The following is a 23,782-nucleotide window of genomic DNA, read 5'->3' on the forward strand; positions in this document are numbered from 1 at the left end:
CCCTAGCACATTTTTAGTGAGCGGCTTCATCTTGACCTTACTGAACACGGCAACCATCCAGTTCTCTGTAACTTCCTGTCACTAAAGGTTTAGGTAAAAACATTCTGAGGTCTTCAGCAAGCAATGCCAAATTATCAGCAGGTCAATTTATTCATTCACTCTAAACCTATTCAGTAGATAAAAATCTGGAGGCATACGTAATTTTCCATAGACAACTAACTGTTAATGTGTTTGCTGTTCAAGTCCCTCTTTCCATTAGATAGCCGGCTCCTATCACATTTCAGTCTAATTCTACAATCTTTCAGTCACTTTCAAGTTATTAAGAGTCACTCAATATCCATTTTAAAACCTCATTTTCCTATGCGATTAGAAGCTCCCTCCTTCTCTCCAAGCCATGGAGTTCTACAAGAAGGGACAAGAGGCTTCATCGTATGTCATGATGTCTTTGTTTCTAGATGGTTCCTTATTCCACCAAAGGTAAGGTAGGAAGCAAGAGGATGGAGAAAAGATGCTAAGTCCTCCACGCAGGCAGTAGCTAAGGAAGCTGCATTTATTACACCATGTTCCTCCTACCTCAAACAAATTTCTGGTGTGGGAGGTCTGGTTTAACTTAAATTCACAGGTCTGCCAGAGCTTCTTGCTGCTGGAATCACTTCATTCAGCGTATGTCCTCTTATCAGAAAAATGGGGCCATTCACTCATCTGTGCCATGCCAAGTAACAGAAGCACAGGCTGTGCCCTTGGCACTGCCTCTCTGAATTTCACCACATCTTCTGGACCATGACCATGCCCAAGCAGCATCAGGTTGTCATCCAGGTCAGTGGCTCAGAAAATTTCATACAAAATACAATCACTTCTCCCTGATTTATTGTTGCAGTCTCTGTATATTTGGTAGCCCTCCAAGTACAGGAGATATGCCCAATTTTAATTCATGATGTCCTGATATAATTGCTTACTATGTGCCAGACCCTGCCATCACAACAGACAATAGAATGTGGGGATCAATCCTGTGTCCTCAGACGGTAGCACTATCCCCCCTTCCTTGCTGCAGTCATTCACTATCCACTTCAAAATTTTAGACCTTGTCTCCTGATTACTCTTTTCAAAACAACTTTTGTCATAACTCATGGTGATTCCAGTATGAAATTAGATAGCCCTTCTACAGTCCTGTTCCTTCACTCCTTTTAACTAGAGCAATCTTACTCTCCACCCTATCTCAGCCACACTCTCATCTTTACACCCTAGTATTAACCGAGCCCATGAGTGTATCCTTTCCCAATCTCAAATATCTCACTTTCCAACCTCCTATCTTTCTTGCTCACATGTTCTACTACCAGGACTCAAATCCCTCCTCCCCACATTGCAGTGTTCTTCATTTCCCTTCTTGTCCAATATAAATGCCATGGGCAATCATTCTAATTGCAAACACACATGCACCCTCCACTCCCTTGCTTTCTTCTTGCATTGCCTTCTTTTTTTGGTTGGCCAGACCACAACTCTGTTAACCCCAGTGCTCCATCTGCTTCTCACTAGCATTCTCTCTGCTGAATGTGGAAGGAGAAAGATAGGTTATGCTGATTATTAGGTTTTTATATTGCCTGGGTTTGAAAGCCAGATTCTCCAACTCCCCATTCCTATTTTCTGACTGAATAATCTAGGCAAGCTGTGAAAATTCTCTATATCTCAGTTTCTTCATTTACAAGATGAAGAAAACATCAGTACATATTTCACGTAGATACAGTAAGGGTTAGAGTTACTGCATGCAAAGCAGTGCTCAGCACTTAGTAAGTCTTAATAAATGTTGCTTGTCATTGTTGCTCTTATGAAAATTATTTTTGTATCTTTGAAAAACACAAACTCAATCCAAGAGACACAAATACTTTATGAAACTTTAATTATATTAAAAATATGACAGAAATCTTGATAAGAATAAAATGAATCAATCGTATTCATTTTATTCATTCAATTCAATTGAATAATGAATAACAAATTATACATTATTAAAACCTTAAGGAATGACTAAGTTAACACGGTTTTAATCATATAACAATATCCATCAGGCATGCTGTCTTCAAAATAGAGACTTCCTTCTTGTTTTTATCATACCCTTAACTTTAAGAATACAGACAATAACAGAGAACATCAGGAAAACTTATAATCAATGACTCCTTACCAGAAGCAATCATCATACAGTCCTTGGAGTATAATAGTCTTCTGTATCTGTGCTTTTTAATATGGTGTTGTGGTTCTTTAATTTAAGCAAAATTTGAAATTCAGTTCCTTAGCTGCACTAACCACATGTGTCACTCATGGCTACAATATCAGAAAACACAGATATAGAAAGAACACTACCCTCATAGCATAAAGTTCTACTGAACAACACTGATTGGACCCTGTATTATACAAGTTTAATTATAAAATTGGATAATCTGAAAGCTATTATACATTTATTTGTGATCCTCTATATTTACTTATAATATAGAAAGTGTATTTCAATGTCAATAGATGTATTTTCTGCCATATCATGTATCACACTATTGGAATGCATTTGAGGTCCTTTATATAGTCTCCATCACCCTGCAGCAAAGCTGCAACTATAAACTTATAATCAAAGCCTATCTGTATGAGATACTTTCATTAAAAAATACATTTCAGAAGAAATTTCCATGAGTTGATTTGTTAGATCAAATAACATGCAGGTATTTAAAGCTCTGGATATATGTTTTCAAGTCTTTGGCAGACTCATCTGAATCTGCACTTCTATATTTTACATCACACATATTCTTTCTAACATAGTTACTTGTTTTGTATTCCAGTAAAACAACAGCCAGACCTATGAAAACAATGTAGGATATAAGAAATAGCATAAAACAGGAGTATACAAAAATAAAATTAAATCATCTGTTGAGTATAAGAAAGAAATATTCACTTGCTCTTAACTCAAGGAATAATTAAAAACAGATTTTTAGGATACACAATATACCACATATCACAAATTTAACAGTAGAGCCTGTTGACAAAGAACAATTTATTTTCAAGTCATGAAACTACACAAGCTACAAAACATGAAAAACTTTATTACAGCAAATAGACACAGAACTCAGTAAATTCTGTGTGTTATCTTGTAAGCAGTAGCTCTCTGCATGTAGGCTAAAAGTATGTCCAACTTATTTTCAAAGATCAAGCATGTAAAAAAATCTATGCAGAATAAAACCTCTTAATTTGTGTAGGTGTATGAATCTCTGTAAGCAAATATGCATGTTTTAAGCAGTTTGAGATTTAACTACTTTGAATTCCAAGGACTGTGTGGAGGTAGAACTCAAGAGACCACACCATACAAATACCACATACCAATGCATCTATGTTTATACCTCATAGGTACTCTGTTTTGCCTTATTATCGGACATTTGTTAAATGGTCTACACATGAAAAACAGCAAACCACACAGAAGACATATTTCAATGAGAATGGCATGAAAAGTTTGGCATATGCTGTTGTTTCAAGTGTATTACTTCTCTTTTAGTATCCCCTGATTGTTTTAAGGAAAGAATTTTACAGTAGGTATTTGAAATGGGGCAGCAAATAGTGATGGTAAATCTACGGAAGGTGAAAGGGAGAAAGAAGGCAGAGAGAAAAGAGGCCAGACACAATGCTGGCCGTGGCTATGAAAACCTCTGTCTCAATGAGATTCCAGCAGGTCTTCTGTGCTAGAACTTTGTTTCCCAACCGATCATCTTTACAGTTAAGAATTCACGGAAATATAAAGATATGGTTACAAGTCTTATATCAACATTAGATAGATAGATAATACATAGAGTAGAAAGTGGTATGGTTTAATTCCTTAAGAGATGGGAATAGAAGAATCTATGACAAATCAAAGATAATACCGATAATGCCAACCAAATGGGATGGTTCTGAGTTTAGTCAATTCAAAGTTATTAGATAGATGATAGAAATAAATAGAGAGGGGGAGGAAGGGAGGGAGGAAGAAGGAAAGGTAGAAAGGAAAGAAAGCAAGCAAGAAAGCAAGCAAGCTCTGAACATTTTACAAAGTAGATCCAGGTAAAAATTTAAAGGAGAGAATAAGATAATATCATATATGAATAAGACAATATCATATATGAAGAACGGGAGGTTTGAGTGATAATAAAATCAGAATCTACTGTTAAGTGAGTAAAACATTTACTATCCAGATAATGCCTTATCTTCAGTATGTATAGGAAACAAGATAGCAAGTTACAATAGAAACAATTTACTTAGCATATTTATTATATGAAAAAGTGTAAGAATAAGCATTAGCACATAAAGAGAAAATTCCATCACTGATTATCAAGAAGTTCACATACATAATTACATAGTACTTTTCCTGTCTTAATACAATGCAGACTTCAGATAGGAAGAAAAATAGACCAAAGCATATCATTATCTCCAAGTCTCTATGTGATCTTGAATTGTTTTTAAGTTTCAGGAAGTTTTTAAGGAAGAAAATACAAACTGAAGAGTAGTTCTGATTATAGCAATAAATGCACTAAGAAATATCTGTGGTTGGTTGTGGACAGGTTTTTCTCACAGACCCTCTACTACCTTTCAATTAGATGCAAGACAGATAAATTAATGTCACCTATTATCAAGCAAATATTTTTATAATCTTAGGAAATTCTTTTTAATGTGGTGAGTTTAAGGTGACTTTGGAATATTCAGTTTGAAATGTTTCATAGAAAGCTTGGAAGTGCAGACATAAATGCTTGAAAGCATACAGTTATATCTTTACAGTGTCTTATTTACTTTTCCAATATAACATTACATCAGTTAGGACATGCTAGGTTATGCTGAAGTAACAAAACTGTAAAACCTTAGTAACTTAAAGAAACAAAAACTTATTTCTTGTTCCCTCAATATATTCATATCAGATCAGCAGGCCCTCTGTTCCAACTCATTCTTTCAGGGTAACAGGTTGACAAAGGCTTCACCATCTGTTTGTCTCTTGACAAGAAAAAGGAACCTTAGCAAATCACACACCAACTTTTAACATCTTCTGCCAGAAATGACACATCACTTCCATTTACATTTTATTGGCCACAGCCATTAACGTAACTGCTGGAATAACCTAACTTCAAGGGAGTGGAGAATTGCAATCCTTCTAAGTAATCGGAAGAAGGAGAACAAGAAATTAGAGTAAATAGATTTAAGCATTACAAGAATTTGATATGCTATATTTTAAATGGTCTATTTTTCTCTTTCCCAGTTACCTTTGAGCTCCTGGAAAGAAAATGTTGAATTACATCCGTATTTCCAGTTTGTACCTTATGCAGTACTGGGCACTTAATACACATTTGTTGAATGAATAACAGGAACAGTCAGCAGTGTCAAATATTTCAGCATGTTCAAGAAGTAATACTGAAAAGAGATTTTTGGATGTGACGCAAAGTTCACTTGCAATAATTGAAAAATTATCTCAGAAATATGACAAATTGAGGTGAGAAAATGAAGACAAAGCATAGATACCACCCTTTTCAAAAGTCTGACAACAATTCCAAGGAGAGCTCTCATCACCGTTGAGTAAAGTCCTAACTTCCATTAAATGCCCAAGGTGGCACAGTCTCTGTAAATATTCAAGGAACATGGCCTTATTTTTGAACAAAATGAAACTTTGTTCAAAGTTGCATTCTGCAACTTCAAGTAGCAGCTTGAAGAAAGTTATTCTATATAGAAGACAATACAGCAGGTCTGGCTGGAGAGCAGATGGAAGGAGAGAGTGAAGTTTTAAGAGAGAGGATGAGTAATTGATGAACTGCCTAGGCAGCACCAGGAGGAGGTAGGATCACAAAATAAGTGGACGTGGGACAGCACTCCTTTTGAAATGAGGAGATTTGAATCAAAATGGTGGTAAATAGAGTGGAGATTTGTACTAAAAATGTTGGAGATTTGCTCACCTAATGGTCTTTATTTCATCTGAGAAGCAAAAATCAGATAATATTTTAGGCAGGCATTGGACGGAGGACTTAAAAAACAAGGAAAAATTTAGAATGGCCTTTATAGTAACAGAGTTACTGGGGATTGCAACGACTGAACAGCATTGATAACGGATGCCTAGTTGGGGCTTAAATGTTAAATGACAAAAGAAAACACTCACCTCCACAGTTATTGGAACCATCTGTATGAATTAGTGTCTAGGTATCATAACCCTACAAGACATCTGGTTACATATCCAGGCCCAGTACCCAGGAAATTCAACCAAATGATCCCTTCTGACATTAGACAAAAAAGTATACTGCCTTGACTATCTGTATTAAAAAACAAAAAACAAAAAACAAAAACAAAAAAACCTGAAAACTATGGTTATTTTAACTTATTTACTGGAAACAATATGACAATGCAATGTGGAATAACTTATCTCAGTGGCCATTTTAGATCTACTATCATTAGCTAATGCTAGGAGAAGGCTGTAATTGATTCCATTAACTCAAAATAAACACAGAGGTATTCTTATGCAACATGCAAGAGTTTTTTGTCTTGTAGAATCCAATACCACCTAAAAAATGAGCAGGTATTAGTATTGTAAAAGAACAAACAAGATTTTCATTTTGAAGCAAAGTCTTCCTTGAATATTTTCAGAGGTTCTACTACCTTGGGCATATTGATGAAACTTAGGAATGGTCTCAGCAATTGTGATTTCCAGAAAAGGAATGTAACAATACTAATGATGGGACCCTTTTAGGTTCCCCTTATTAATTAATATATGATTAAAATTGAGCAATCATTGTAACTCATTGTGTATCAAGATTGGTATCTACTATTTAACTGTGCAGAAATAGTTAAACTCTGAGAAAGCCTTGATATTGAAAGACAGTCATGTCAAGAAGAAGTGGAGCTGAATTTAGGGGTAAAATGATGAATTCAGTTTGAGATAATAATGGGAATGCCAGTTAAAATGATAGGAAATAATGTTCTATATGGATACTAAATCTCTTATTGATAAGGAAACTAGTTATGAAACATATATAAACAAATGAATTTATAGTATCATTTATGTTGCTTGGCCATATGACTATTTTTTAAACCCGAGTTACAAGAGAGAAATGGATATATGTATTAGAGGCAACATAATGTTCAATAAAAAGGTATTTTTAATGTATAGTTGAGTTATTAAATGTATGTATGAAGCCAGTTTTTAAACATGAATGGAAGGCCAGAGCAAAGCTACAAACAAGAAACGATTTCAGCTGGGATTACTGTGACTATTAAGGGCACTTGACTAGATTCAACCGTATCTTCTTTGGTAATGGTTCTGATGATTTCTTGGAAAGTATTCACAGTTTAATTCTTGCAACTTGTCTCATTTTCTGAAAAATTTCCGGAACTAAAAAGCCTAAAGCTAAATAAACCACAGCTGGTAATGAAGAGCATTATTTCTTTCTTTAAAGCATGTGCCTGGTACTTATATTCTTTTAGGCCAAACTACTTGTATGATTTTCCATGAAGGTATGCCAAGTCATCCTCAAACTAGCCTCTCAATGACTTCCAAACTGTTTCAGATTGTATGCATACCTTATACTCCCATCCACACACACACTCATGAAGTCAGCATCACAGGTTTACCTCCAAAAACAATAAAGATTGCACAGTGCTTGGCGGTATCTTAAAGGACATGCTCCACTGTGTTCTCTATACGCTCGACAACCATCATCCAAATTTTAACATTACTATTATCATTTCTTAGACTTCATTTATTAAAACCTTAGTAATAGCCAGCTTCTAAGATTCATGACTGTTTATTTTAGCAATGAAGTAATGACATGAAGTCTTAAAAACTCTTTCAAGGTGGAACAAATACCAATGCCCCCATATGTCCTATTCACAGTAGGGAGCATGAAGGGTTCTTTGTGTTGGCATACATTGTCTCACTCCTCTATTTCTGTTCATGCTATAACTGTTAGAAACCAAGAAACAGAACTTCAGCTTTAAAGTCTAGACTCTCCTTTGGTGGGAATTTACGAAAGAGAAATGAATAGTTGTATTCCTATGAGATGCGATTAATCGGGGTGATCACTCAGTTGGCACGTTTGTGTTTCCTTCAGGTTATATAAATTGAGAAACTTCTAATAATATTTGATTATGTGACCCCTCTAGAGATCACTATTACTGCCCAAACCTTTTACTATTCTGAAACATAATGTCGATTATTAAAATATCCCATTTGATTCTTAAGGATAAAAAGTCACAGCCTTTGCTGCTCGAAACAAAACTAGTTGATGTTGCATCAAAAACACATCTGAGAAAATAAAGTTGCCAGGTTTTGAATTATCAAAGGGATGATGTAAAAACAAATTCATTGAATAACACAGAATTTCCAAACTCAGCTAATGGACAAGATGATTCATTGTTCCGATGTGTCAGGACCAAACAGAAAGCCAACAACTGGGAAAGGACAAAAATGCAGAGACTGGAAACTTTCAAACTTGGGCACGGAAAGCAAGCAATTTGCTGTAATCAAAATGTAATAAGTAGTATTAATTTATAGGAAGGTCTCTTTTAGAGTACCAAATTAGCCTAATCAATTTAGAAACTTATTAACAGTCCTGACAATTTTCCTTAAGGACCACATCAAGGTACAAAACTGCTAAAGTCACTTCAGCATTGACATAAAAGTAGTTTATCTTCACATCAAATATGAGTATGGTTATGAAGCCTATCTAGGAGTATATTCTGAAGCAGTTTTCAAATTAAAGTTTCATAAGTGCTCCCTTAAACTGTCATTTATTGATTATTCTCATCTCCACTCCATTCATGTACTATCATTTTCCTCCAGTAAATCATTCCAATGTATGATAGACTTAGCAGAAGCTATTTCTCTGTATGTAGAAAGAGAAGGGAACTATTCAGGGCAGCAGAGAGAACACCAGGCTTTGAGTCAAAAATAGTTCACTATTTAATGTTGCTACCCACAAATTACTTGATCTGGAAAATCACTTGACCTTTCTTACTTTGTGTCCTTATCAAAAAAAAAAATAGCTAATGGTAATGCCTATTCACCTAATTTGTGGGAAGAAAAAATGATTCCAACTGTAACTTTTGTGTTCTGTAAAATAGTATTTCAATTTAAGTTTTTAGTATGTGAACTAGAGGAAAAAATAAAAACAGTTTGCTCTAAATATACATAGAAATGTAAATCCCATTATTTCTAATGGCAGGTTTTTGTTATTAGTTATAATTATATTAATACATTAATGTGAGTGTAGGCTATTTGGTTTTCTCAGCATCACAGGTTTAGCTCCAAAGGTGCTCAAATCTTTTGTGTCAGCTAAAAATTCTGAATTACAGAAACTTTTACTTTTGTTAAGGGCAACCTTTTAAGAAAAGAATTCTTTTTCCTGGCTTTTTTTGTAGTCCTGAGTGGTTCTTCAATTTTTGAAAATTTAAATTAAGAACACATGTTTTAATTTATAATCTAAAAAGGGAAAACTCTTTAAGTATCATCTCTTCACATTAACTTGTATTGATTTTTTATGAAGAATCAAAGTGAAATATGTCACCTTAGACATAATTTCTGATTAATATGTAATTAAGAATTATGCCACTAATAAAATATTGTTACAGATCCAATCATTCACCAAATTCCATAGGAACTGAAAAATTGTATTTTGAAAGCAATTTTCTAAGGTGAAACTCTTCTTTATGAGGTCCTATAATACTTTTGAAATTCAATCTACTAGAAGCTGTCAATTACCCAGTAACTGAGATGTGTCTACTTTATTTGGGAGAGAACAAATGGAAAGGCATATCAATATCTGAGGGGGTATGATACTGTTTTTAAGGCAAATTGCAGAATGTGTTTAGACTCTGAGAGCTATTCAACTGAATTTTCTACAACCTCTATGTCTGCCAGGCAGCATAATTTAATTGTTTCACAAATGTTTGGGGGCACCTACTTTTTTTAAGGCACTGACAGGCATTGCAGAAGGCAGAAAGATTAATAAAACACAATCTCTAACGTCACAGAACTCACTGTCGTGATTACTGATTCTCAACAAGACCTGAAAAGAACTGAATTATCAAGGGAAGTCCAAGTTAGTTCACTGTATCATACTTATTACTTCTTAGTAAGTTTCCCTTTGGAGAACCTGAGAAATGGCTGTTTTCCAGGCAAGAGTGTATATCTCTGAGATGGCAGTAGAGGGCAAGGTCTACCACTGCCTGGACCTTGTCCACTGTACCTTGCTGGCTACTGCCATCTTAGAGGTACAGTTTTTTTTTTTTTTTTTTTTTTCTGGAAGGAATCCCTTTTCTCAGATTCCCCAAAGAGTCAAGCAGACCCCGGCTTCTAAACCATCACAAAGTCTATCAGCACTAAGAATTTGTGAGAATACACAAGCTCAAGCTCACTGACCAGCACCCACTGTTAAAAGCATCATTAGATGGGGCAAAATTGATAGGGCATTGTCTAAGAGGTATGTAGCCCTCATCATACTAGAAATTAAAACAGTTGAAGTCAGACAAGGAGGCAACTAGTAACTAAGCTTCTTTATATTCTTTAAGTATGATTCCTATTCAATCTTTGCTACATTAACAAGGATGTTGCTCAGTGGGCCATTCCATTCCTTCTTTATGAAGATGCATGAGAAACATTTTTTAAGACTCAGTACCAAGAATGATCTCTTTTTCTGGAAAAAATAATCTTCTGATTCTATCTGCTTCTTTGAGTCTAATGGCTGTTTAAAAATTTACGGTTAAATTGATGGACCAAGTCTGGTGAATGTGTATTCTTACAGAACATAAGTTTGAGTACTTCTTTACTTACGTTTCTTACTCTCAAGGGAATTTCTCTTTATTGTAAGCATCCCAATGCTTAACTTTTCAAACTTTTTAAAAGTATAATTCAAGTACAGAGTTCTGCATAGATCATATTAATACAACTCAATGAATTTTTACAAGTAAACATTCCTAGGTAACCAACACCCCCAAACAGGAAATGAAACATTTCGGCATCTTACCTTCTCCCTCAACATTAACCACGATGTGCTTGTAAGTTAGCTTTACTTAATATTGAACTTTATGTAAATGAATCATGCTTTTTTGGGTTTCTACCTCTTGATGCTCAACATCGTGTTTGTGATAGTACTCATATTTTAGTCTGTAATTATAGTTATTTCATATTCATTCTAGGCTTTTATTTTTATGGAATTTAATTTAGTAATACTTTACATACTTTTTAAAGACAGCTTAAACCCATTACTAAAGAAAAAAGATTTAGAATAGACAATGAGTTTTTGGATATGACATCAACGGCACTGGCAACAATGACAAGAAAACAGACAAATAGGACTTTATGAAACTCTTAAAATTTTGTGCAAAAAAGACGTACAAAAGATAACCACAGAATGGGAGAAAATATTTACAAATCATATATCAGATTAGGGATTAATGTCTAGAATATACATGGAAAAAGTCAACAACAAAACAACCTGATTAAAAATGGGCAAAGGACTCAAATGGTTGCTTTAAAGAAGATACACAAGTGGCTAATAAGCACACATGAAAAGAGAGTCAACATCCCTAATCATAAGGAAAATACAAATCAAAACTACAACTAGATATCGCTTCACTCCCATTAGGATAGCTACTGTCAAAAAATAGGAAATATGCACTGGTGAAGATGTGGAAAAATTAGAAAACTTGTACACTTCTGGTGGAAACAAAACATGTACAACCACTGTGGAAACAGTATGACAGTTCCTCAAAGTATTAGAAATATTACATGACCTAGCAATTCCACTTCTGAGTATATTCAAAAGGACTGAAAGTAGAGTCTTAAGGATATTTGTGCACTCATGTTTACAGCAGCATTAAACTGAAACAGCTTTATACAACAGCTAAACCAAAGCAATCCAAGTGTCCATGGACAGTTGACAGGAGATGCAAAGTGTCATATATACACACAGTGAAGTATAATTTAGCCTTAAAAAGGAAGAAAATTCTGACACGTTACAAAATGGATGAAATCGTGTGAAATAAGCCAATTACCAAAAGACAAATACTGTATGATTCCACCTTTATGAGGTACTTAATCAAAATCAATCATAGAGACAGAAAATAGCATGGTGGTTGCCAGGGACTGTGGGCAGGGAAGAATGGAAACAATTATTTAATGGTGATAGAGTTTCAGTTTCGCAAGATGAAGAGTTCTAGAGATGGGTGGTGGTGATGCTTGCACAACAATGTGAATGTCCACTGAACTGTGCACTTAAAATTATTAAGATGGTAAATTTCATATTAGATATAATAAAAAATAAAAAGAAGATAAAGTATAAATAAATAAGTAAATATTGTCTATTCACTGAGGCCAGAATATCAACAAATAGCTAAGAAAAAATTTTGGAAAACAAAAAAGTATTCTAAAAAATGGTTCTTACTTTTCTGGTTAAACCAAAGCCCAATTAACCAGAACATCTCATTAGTTGACATTTCTATGTAATTACATTATGTGGTCAGTCGACGAGATGTTTATCTTTATAAAAATTATTTGTATTTACTTTTTACGCTTGTCTTGATTCTTCATCTTGTTTCAAGTCATATACAGTACAATCAATCAGAGGAAGCAAAGTTTAAAATTTGGCCCTTCCTGTCTGTGCATATTCTTTGGTATAATTTCTTATCACTAACATTAGTTTAGTCATACTTCCTTTCTCCTAAAATGCTGAGGTTAAACATAAAGAGCCAATTAGACCCAATAAAAGTACTCAATACTGGTAAGATAGTCCTTGCCTAAAGTAATGCTATTATTTACACACTGGTCTTTACACCATGAGGACAGTCTCTTTCTGTCAACTTTGATATTCCCAGCACTAGCACTTTCCAGGCACACAGTCATCACTTGCAAAATATTTATTGAGTGCGTTAGGGTGAAGAGAGCAGAAAATAATTGATTGCCCTGTATATCTTTTATTCAAAATCTGATCAAAATTAAAAGAGGTTAAAATAATATACTTTAAAAATAAATTTCTGGTTCTTTCTGCAAATTTTACATTTTATTTATGTTGGTTCTGCTGTCTTTTCATACATCAACGTAATATATTTTTAAAAGATGATGATTATAATAGACAAAATAATGCGTATTCTCCCCCCATTCCTGTACTCTCCAGCCCTTACTGAAAATATATCAATTTCTAATCCTTGGAAGCTGTAAATGATAACCTTATTTGGAAAAAAAGGTCTTTGCATATGTTATTAAAGATTTTTAAATGGGGAGATTATCCTGGATTGTCAGGGTAGACCCTAAATGCAAATACAAATGTCCTTAATAAGGGAGAAACAAAAGGAGATTAGTAGATACTCAGAGAAGAAGGCAGTGAAGACAAAGGCCAAGATTGGATTGATGTGTTCACAAGCCAAGGAATGCCAACAGAAGCTGGAATAGTCCAGGAAGAGATTTTCCCCTAAAGCCTTCTAAGAGAGCAAAGCCTTGCCAGCATCTGGCTGTTGGCCAGTGATACTAACTTCAAACATCTGGCCTCTAGAGTCTTGAAGGAAGAAATTTCTGTTGTTTTAAGCCTCCAAGTTTATGACGATCTTGGTACAGTAGCCCTAGGAAACTAATATATGATGAAAATAAAAATGGCTAACATTTATCTTACTAGGTACTAGACACTATTCAAAACACTTTATGTGTATAACCTTATTAAGTCTTCAATCAGTGCTGAGATTTATTATCACTAGTTTATAGATGAGGACACTGAAGTAAAGAAAGATGTGATACACTGACTAAATTCTCACCACTTAAAAAAACAAAAACAAAACAAAACAACAACAACAACAACAACAAATACAAAAAAAACAAGGATTCAAATCCAGGCCATCTAGTTCTCAGAGTCATACCTCTTAAAATTCTATACCATGCTAACTAAACAACTATTTTTCTCTACGACCTTGATGTCAAATTCTACTACGAATAGAATGTACTATGAATTTACTATGAATGTAGAATTTATAGCCGCCCAAGAACTCGGTCCAGTACATGGAACCTTTATTCTTTAAATTCCAGATGATCTGGATGGCTTTACGAAACTGAGACTGCTAACTTCTGGAAGTTGTACTTAACTAAATACAATTTTAAAATCTGTATTTTTTTTTCAGGATGACTTCTGGAGTTTCCTGTGTTATTCTTATGTTTAAGGAGCACCTGAAAGAAAAGATGCATGTTATTCTTTTTTCTTTCTTTTCAGTTGAGGATAGATGGGAGACTGCTGGAGGAGCAAAGGAAAAAGAAATAGCTAATAATCTCTTCTATTATAAAAACTGCAGCAAATGATTCTTTGGTAATAAAATTAAAACACATGATAAGATCACCAAAAAAACTTAACAGAGAACATCTGACCTCATGTTATGAGAGACTCTCAGGAAAATCCTCAAATGGAGCTTCCTAACACTGTGCCGTAACAATGTATTTTACTCTCACAGGGACAAATAGGTCTAATGACTGATCAAGGTACATCAAGATCAGTACTGTTTCCTGAAAGATGGGCTACATAACTGCAAGGAAGGAAAATGAAAACTGCCTTACTGCAAACTTCTCACTGAAAAGACCTGTTTTGAAATTCTGTGTGCTGGCTTGTTTTAATAGATAGAATTAAAGAGAACTGTCCCTGTGGGTTCCAAATAAGGCAAAAAAAAAAAAAAAAATTGAACATGTGGAAGAATGACATTATAGGTAAAGTAATAAAGCAATTAAGCAATCTAAAGGGCTCTCTCCCATTCTAAAACTGTGTTCTAGTATACTCTACTGCAGGCGTCCCCAAACTTTTTACACCGTTAGTTCACTGTCCCTCAGACCATTGGGGGGCCACCACATACTGTGCTCCTCTCACTGACCACCAATGAAAGAGGTGTCCCTTCCTGAAGTGCCGCAGGGGGCCGGATAAATGGCCTCAGGGGGCCGCATGCAGCCCACGGGCCATAGTTTGGGGATGCCTGGTCTACTGGTTTATCACGAGGTTAGGAATAAGATGCTCTTTGAAACATGCCCCAATCTAGGCAAACTACTAGAAGTGGTAAAGAATTATCTGAATATGATTAAAACTACATTTAAAATAGGATAAAGGCTTTATAAAATAATTTGATTCCTTTCTGCCTCTAGGTGTCCTTCAACTTACTCTCATTGCAAAGTTTTTATGGTAATCATGAGTTATTCCAAAATGGTATCTTAATAAGTATGGGCTGCTATAACAAAATACTATGAACTAGGTGTCTAAACAACAAACATTTATTTCTCACAGTTCTGGAGGCTGTGAAGACCAGGATCTAGGAGCCAGCAGATTCAATGACCGGGGTGGGCCCTCTGGTCTGCAGATGGGTATCTTCTTGCTGCATCTTCACATGACAAAAGGAGGGCCCTCATTTCTTCTTCATCTTGTAGGAGAACTAATCCCATTATGGGGCTCTACCCTTATAACCATGTCTAACTCAAATCACTTCCCAAGGGTCTCACCTCAAATACTATCCCATTAGGTGTTAGGGCTTCACAACATGAATTTGGGGGAAGATATAAACATTGACTCCAAGGCAAGAAGACATCACTAGTTTTACCAGGCTCTAAAAAAGTAGAAATAAATACATTTTTAATGTACTAGAATGATTTAAATGATCTCCAGTGTATCATCTACTTGTTAAAAATACAAATTGCACTGGCAGGTTTGGGTGTGTAATCTACAGAAGCTGATCTCTGCTTCCTAAGTGGCAATTTAAGCACTTGCTTGATTTTTCAACTCGCCAGCTTTATTTTATTCAGTCTCTCACTTTAGAGTCCTTGTTAGAAAACTAAGAAGTACCATCTACCTTGAGTTCCAAGCTCTTGAAACATTAAAAATTACAGATCCTTTTCCAATATTAGTTTCTTCAATCTGGGATGTCAGTGCGACTCATGTTTATGGAGCTTAAATTACCCTCAGAGATCTGATTGTTCAAATCACCAAATAATATCAAATAAAATATTAATCCTATTGTGTGAATATGAAACAAATATTTTTAAAACAATAGAGCATATGTGTAATTATAAGGCTAACCATTTACAAGACTCCTTTTGTCATAAAATACTTTGCAGTTTGACAATTCAAGCTGATAATTAGTTTCATTACTTTAATACTGTTCTAAGGTTAAATATGTTAACTACTACAAAAACCTCATTACCTACTGCCAAAAAAATAAAACAAATCTCTAGGCAAGTTATGAGACATGCAGATTTATTTGAAAACAGTAAGATACCATGCAAGTACAGTGAAACATAGTAAAATATCTTTAATTTCTCAAAGATTTTCTATTTTCCAAAGCCGTTTCCACATTTGGAATATTAATAGCATTAGCATCTCAATGGGTTTATACAACTTTTATTTGATAATTCAATTCATGTACGGGCAAATCAGATCTGTGACTTAAAATATATCATCACTCTTAAAGCATAATTACAGCTAGTGAAGAAACATGGCACATGTATCTTATTCTTACTCCTACTTTCAAAACTTCAAAATCTTTATAGACAGGTACTAACATTACTTAGCTGAAGAATTCATGAGTAATGAGTTTATGAAGTTGGAGATTGCAAGCAAACAATGGATGCTGTATACTCAGCTACCTGCATACACTTAGCAATGAGAAATGCAACATTTTGATTAAATTTTTTTAAAAAGCCCCAGGTTAGATGTGAATCATCTAATCTTTGTTACTACTGATGAAACACCATGTTTTCTTGAATTGCAAATATTTTTATTACTGAACTTTCGATGCACCTGGTAAATAGCAAATCACAGCAGGGGGAGTAATTGTTTTGAAAATAAAAAGGAAATTTTAAAAAGGGCTGCTTGTACCTCTTAATGGAAATTTAAAATCCTGTCAGGATCTGAGCTTTAATTATAAGCTGGCTGATATATGAAAGTGTTCATGTAGACCTCAGTATAACTCCATAGTCATACAAATATGATGTTAGCACCAGACATGTTTGATGTTATAAATCACATTGTTAAGACAAAGGCTATAATATAGCAGTATTGATTTACAATAACAGGACTCAAAGAACGTCATTCAAGATGAACACTAAGATCTCAGTGTTCTGCCCTCTCTAGAGCTGGCAGACTGAATTATATAAGGGCCACACAATTTTTATTTGATTTCATATCTCAAATTCTGCATTCAACAGAATTATATTATAATTATATTAAATACCTGAGATGGCTGTGTATGAATCAACCTATATTATCATCACAGTACAAATTTTTCATGGAATTAGAACTCAGATCTATTACTCTTGTTTATCAAGTGAGACTCAAAGAGGTTGTGTGGGGGTTAACAACTGCCTTTGGAGTTCTGCAATCTTGGATTACTAAACACTAACTCTGAGACTTTTCCCAATTTAACACCTCTAAAGCTCCTTTTCCTTGTCTACAGAATGGAGATGGTAACACCACCACCTTCTTGGGATTGTTATGCATTCACGGTAGCTGTAAAGTTTGGTGTGCAGTGAATGGGAAACACATTTTGGGTGTTATTATTAAGTAACCCCAAAGATCCCTCAGCCACATTGTCATAGAGCAAAAGTAATTCAGAAGCTCTCATTTTTGGCTCAGGTCTCTTTCTCCTAACACAGACAACTTCCAGCACTTCATTTCCTTAAATCTGAGATATTACATTAACTCAAGATGTTTGTCCATTCCCCCAGTCTATATTTTAGCTCCATGAATAGAGTGCTCAAGTTAATTTCTGAAAAACATCTGGAAAGAAATGTGAAGAAATTGCAGCAAACCCCAGACATGCTGTGTTGCATCAATCTATATTCTACATAATTTGAAATGACCCATATTTGCCTTTCATGCTTAGAGACCAAAGTAGTGTGACTGAATTACCCAGCAGAGGCCAAAGAGTGGCAGGACAACCCAGAGGGAGGGAGGCCTTTCCAGTCGGTTTTAGAAAACATCGTGAACCAGAATTGGGTGGTCACCTGAAAGGGATATTTAACAGACGAGCTAGTAAATAGCCTCAGCAGAACAGAGATGATTTTCCCCATCACATCCCGGGACCACCACGGATTAGCATATAACAGAGCCAGCTCTAGGATCCTCAGTTACACCTACAGAACGTCAGATACTCTCCTCAGGCAGTTCAAGGCTCCAGAATCTGAAGACACTCAAATGCCCAGGAACCACACATCACTCGTTTGAAATCACAGACCAGCTAAGGCTAAAACACCCATCAACACAATCTCCAGAAACACATGATGTGGACAAGCCTGAACTGTAAGGGGCACTGATCTGGAATTGGGCATTTCACAGAGGATAAAACTGTATTGGAGGCTGCAGGTGTCCTCTGACCCAAATTTATAAACACAATAAAACGTCTCCCAAGAGGCAAGAGGTCAAAAGGTACACAAACTCTGTGCTCTCTCCTAATTTGGTCCTCTAGGTACCCAATGGAGGCGTAAAAGCAGCACTAGATGGCCAAGAAAAGGATCAGATTCAGGGGCCCTGGCTTCACCTCAGCCTCCCAACTCCACCCTAAATGTCCAAGTTTTTTCCTTGGAGGGAGGCTTCGTATAACTCAACAGCTTCGAACCCTGGCCTCAAAACGTGTGCATCTCCTTTTTTTTTTTTTTTTTTTTTTTTTTTTTTTTTTTTTAGGAAAAGACAAAATAAAAAGAAAACAAGAAGCTGTCCGGCTGTGTTTCTTTATCCCAACAACTTCGCCAGGTTTCCCCCCAGGAGGGAGGACGTCCCGCACACACCCAATGGGAGACAGCCATCAGGACGTCCTTCCCAGGTGGCCCAGCCTTCGACTCTGGCCAGAACCAGGCTGACCACACCTCCCCCCGCTGCCACGGCCTCCCCTACCCCCTGGTTCTCAGCAATGAGCTGTGACCTGAGACCCTCAAGCTCCGCGCTCTTCACTCTGGCGCCGCAACCTCACATTTTCTCTTCTCCTTGGGCACCGAGCAGAAGAGGCAGGGGGTGTGGACCGATGGCGCGGGATACCCGGGAGGTGGTCCTAAGTCTGGGTGGTGCGAACGTCCATTCCGCGCCCCCCACGCGCGCCCCAGCCCCTCGCGCCTGGCATCCGGCCGGGGCGCAACCCTAGCTCGCTGCCCGGCGCCCCAACCAACTCCGCCACCTGAGCCGAAACACCTCTTTTTGCGCTCAACTTACCGTGGCTGGACTGAGATTTCGGCGCCCCCAGGAGCTTTTCTCTCCTTCCTCCCACCGAGCTCTTCATTCTCCTGCTGGCGGCCGCCCGGCGCCCTGGCCCTGGCATCCGGGAGGAGCAGCCGCCGGGGCTGGCTGTCCTGGGAGACTCACGGCTGCCAGCCCGCAGCTTCAGCGGCGGTGGTCGCCGCGAGCCGTGAGCGGCGGCCGAGGAGGAGGGTCCCCGTTGCGCAGCGCGTGCTGTCCCTCCGGCACCGGCTGGAGGTGGCAGTCAGCGCGCCTCTGCCTCCGCCGCGCTCGCGGCGCTCCGCACGCGTCCCGAGCCCGCGTCAGCCCAGGTGCACCAGGCTGGGGAGAGGTGCGAGCCCGTGCGGAGGGAGGGGCCCGCGGCCGGGGGCTGCCGGGAGACGGGGAGGCTGATGACAAGAAGTAAAGAAACCTGGAGGCTAGAGGCGAAGAACTAGCTTTAAAGGAGTGAGTGGGTCGTGGGCGTTAAGGGGAAACACGAGGAGGCGAAATGCATCCAGAAACTAGAGATACTGGAAATGAGCTTGAGTGAGCTGCTGTGAGTGAGCTGCTTGTTGAGTGAGGCTCCAAAGGAGGGCTTTCCTTTTGTGCTTAGCTCCTTTATCCTGGTTTGGGTGCAGTACCTGACAACAACTTCACCCACATTCTCAACTCTTATATTTAACTATAATAACAGTTAACCTCAACAATCTTAGCAGCTGCAACGAAATCTGGTGAAGCTACTGCAAGTATACAGGAGAGTCCCACATCCACAAATCCCACATGCCTGTCCCTCTAGAGAGACCCATAACCTACTGAGATTTTTCTCCCCTTACTTGTCTGTCTCCTCTCTCTCTCTCTCCCTCTTTCTGAGGCGCACTCGCGCGCACACGCACACAGACACACACAGTAAAGTACCCTAAAGATGAAATATCTTTTGTTGCTCTGTTCTAGGACTTAAAGAGGGTGTTTTTCAAACTTTGCTTTGCACAGGAATAACCTTGGGATTTTTGTTACAGTTCTGATTTTCATCCAATAGGTCTGGAGTGAGGCCTGATATTCTGCAGTTTGAATGGTGTGGCAGAGGCTGCTGATTTAAGAACCACATTTTGAGTTACAAAACGCAAACGAACAAAATAAACCTGCTCTCTAATGTCAGCTGAGCTATTATTTGGAAGATAATCTGAAATAACAAAACAAGCCCTGTTTTCATGGGGTTTCAGGATGCTGTGGAGGCCAAATAACTTATAAACAGTGCCGAAGGATAAAATACCCTACGGGCAGCTTCTCATTATTGTTATTAATAATTACTCCTGATAAAATCATTGTGAATACTAATGCTGTTGGAATGGTAGAGAGATTTTTGCAATATACCACTCTACATATTCTCAAGAGAAGTTCTGAAAAACAATCCACGGTGACCACCCCACAAGCACACCCTCATTTAGAAAGAAAATGTAAGTAATACCCTCTAAGGAGCAGATTGTTCCTCCCAGGAACCCATCATTGACTTTTGCAGACATGCAGGGCTGTTCAAGTGTGTATTAACAAGTAGCCAAATCATTTACTAACCCACAGACAAACACGAAGAGCAGATGCCAAGAACAAAAAAAGACAGAAAATATTGTCAATGCACCAAAAGATCTGTTGTGTTTTGAATTAGCATGACTGTTAAGTTAGTTTGACTCTTTTCTCTTTCTCCATGCTTTCCTCTGGATTTAAACACTCATCCTTCTATTTCAATTCAGGAAGTACTTACTAAGCCTAATTTACTGTGGTAAAGGCCTTTCCTGGGAGTGAACAAAACTGGTCCTGCTCCTGCTTTGAAGGAGAAATTTGACAACATACCAATAAGTGCCATATTAGGTGGAGTATGGTGCCAGAAGAGAACACCAAATACATTAGCGAAGTTCAAAAGGCAGTGAAGTCTGGAGATACTTCATTGAAGGGAAGTCATTTGACAGAAGCCTTAAAATATGATGTGATTTTGTCTGACAGGGGCAAAAAGGAAGGGAGTAGTGTATCCTTCTACCCAGAATATACAGTGCATGGAGGAAAGTAGGAGAAAGATATCAAGTGGGGCTATAATTGCTAGCCTGAGCAATTTGTACTTCCCTCCAGAAATGCTGAGCAAAGGATCTCAATGATCAGGAATGCGCCAAAAAGATCAATCTGATATAGCAGGTTAATAAGATGATCTAGAACCAGAAAATAGTTGATCTGTAGAAAGCATTTAGGAGGCCGTGGAAGCACCAGGTAAAAGATATTGAAGGTTAGAACAGTGATAGCAGCTGTGGAGAATGAAATATAGAGTGTTTAAAAAGAGACATTGCTGAGATGTAACTAGCAACATGTAGCAATTATGTGAAGAAGAGAGATTTCTTAAAGATTTCTCTAAATTTCTGTCCCTGGATCACTAGAAAAACAGTGACACTATTACAAGTTGAGAACCCACGACGGGAATTTACAGTTGGTCAGTTTTATTTTAGTGTTTGTTTGGGAAGGCTGTGAGATAATGAGTTCTCTTTGAGCAGCTATAGTCAAATATCTGTGGGAGATGTTCAGGTGGAGATGCTTATACAGCTAGAAATTCAAGCTTTGGTCAAGGAAATGGGTTCTGTATTGTAGCTTGTACAAGCTCTTGTGTTTGAGAGCTCTGGACATGTAGATGGAGTTCAACTGTTGGGAGAATGTGAGGTTTATAAGGTAGAATAGAGAATGCAACAAAAAGTGCTCAGGACAAACATTTAGAGTTATATGACCTCCCTGTTCCTCAATATCCTCATCTGTAAAATGTGAAACGTAGTGCCCTCCACATATAGTAATTATAAAAATGAAAAATAATGTACTGATTTTTTCATTACCATTTATATTTTCTACACTAACCTGCTTAGGCTGAGAGGGTAGAACCATGTGGAGCCTCTTCACTGTTAAAGCCCCAGCACCTGAGTGCTTGGCAGATAATAGGCTCTCAAAATGTTCCTGAATATTTAATAATTAACGAGGAAGTTAATTATTAGATAAAAAGAGGAAGAGACACCAAAGCACTACCAAAAAGATGAAGGAAGGTGGATTCATAGGTTCTATTTTTTCAGTGTCATGGAAACTAAAGGAAAATTTTTGCTCTAGAGATGGTCAGGCGGGCACAGGGAGATTAAAGAGAAAACATGAATACACATAGAGAAAGTGTTTTTGTTGTGAAAGGAGATCTGGTTTAAGAGTTAATTGGTTACATTTGAGAAAAATAGCTGCACTAAAGCGGCATCACAATTATGATACAAAAGAATTCAAGGAAAAACGTGAGAGTATTCTTTAAAGAAATTTGACTATGACCTAAAGGTGAAAGAGAATGAGGGTAGATGACTGATGGCAGACTTAAGAAAAGGCTGTTCCTCTTTAGTAAGGGAAAGTCCAAACATACTTTGCTGATTGAGTTAAGGGGCCAAAAGTGTGGGAGAGAAGTTCTAGGTGAGAGAAGGGGAGAACTGATTGAGCAACATCTGAAAAGAAAAACAGAACTAGTGAACCAAGAGTGTAAGTAATCAATCTTAGCAGAGAAAATGGTCACCTGTTCCTTAGAAACAAGAACAAAGGAATAGAAACAAGATATACTGAGATTCTAAAGTGGATTGAAAGTAAGTGGAAAAATGATCATATTATTTTCCTGGAGTACTTCCAGAAAAAGAGAGATGAGGGCTTCTATTGATATCTGTTGGTCAACAAGAAATAGAACTGTAAGCTAAAAAAAATATGGGGAGTATTTAGAACAAGTTCAAATTACAGTGAATCAACAAAAGACAAAGAACGATCACTAAGTCAACTGGGAATCTGCTACAGGGTCAAACATATACATTTATTATAATAAAGACTATCAGCATTTTATTACTCTCACAGTAATATTGAAAACATAAGTATAGAAATAAACAAAACTTACAGCATGGTATGCCTAGGATTAGTAAACAATGAGGTAGAAACTATGGGTCCGTCAAGCAAGCGAGAGATTACATAGAGTACAAATTGTACCTGCTTTATTATCAGGAAGATCGGAGCTTATCAGAAGGCACCAGAATCACCTAAGGGACTTGTGAAAATACAGATTTCTGGGCCCTACCTCTAGCATTACCAATATACCAGATATGGGTTGGAACTCTAGAAGTTGTGTCTCACAATTTCTAGTGATGATGCTGTTGCAGCTGACCGGGAAACCATACTCAAGAAGCAGTGTTCTAAAGCATTTAGCATATTGCGTGGTACATAGCAAGTACTCAATGTACAGTGGCCAGTAGTTGGGGTTTGGAAGTTAGCTCATGTTATAATAGCTGACGACAGTGTTCATGTTCAAAAAGATATAGATAAAACTTGAAGATGAGTAATGGACAAGGAGCATTAGAAGAGATTGAGAATTTGAAGGTCATTAAAATGAAGATTGTATTTCATGCGAGGAACTTTATGGAAAAAAAATCCATATCAGGACATTTTGGTCAGGGAGAGAATTCAAGAGTTCAGAATCATGGAGATCAATTTATGTTTAGTCCAACACATTCCAAAAGGGAGATTTATAACAAAATCCTAAGCCAATAACAATAAAATAAAACCATAGG

At 37.1% G+C, this 23,782-nt stretch overlaps 1 protein-coding gene across 1 annotated transcript in view; it reads right to left on the reverse strand.

The window, feature by feature from the left end:
- Positions 1-19,523, reverse strand: part of ZNF385D (zinc finger protein 385D) — a 912,123-nt gene extending 892,600 nt beyond the window's left edge. The window contains exon 1 of the mRNA XM_010335636.3: positions 19,179-19,523. Coding sequence (XP_010333938.2) covers positions 19,179-19,284 — 106 coding nt within the window. The 5' untranslated portion in view covers positions 19,285-19,523. The remainder of the gene's footprint in view (positions 1-19,178) is intronic.
- Positions 19,524-23,782: the final 4,259 nt, after the last annotated feature.

Source organism: Saimiri boliviensis, chromosome 9 (assembly GCF_048565385.1).
Source record: "Saimiri boliviensis isolate mSaiBol1 chromosome 9, mSaiBol1.pri, whole genome shotgun sequence".
NCBI classification, from domain to species: domain Eukaryota; kingdom Metazoa; phylum Chordata; class Mammalia; order Primates; family Cebidae; genus Saimiri; species Saimiri boliviensis.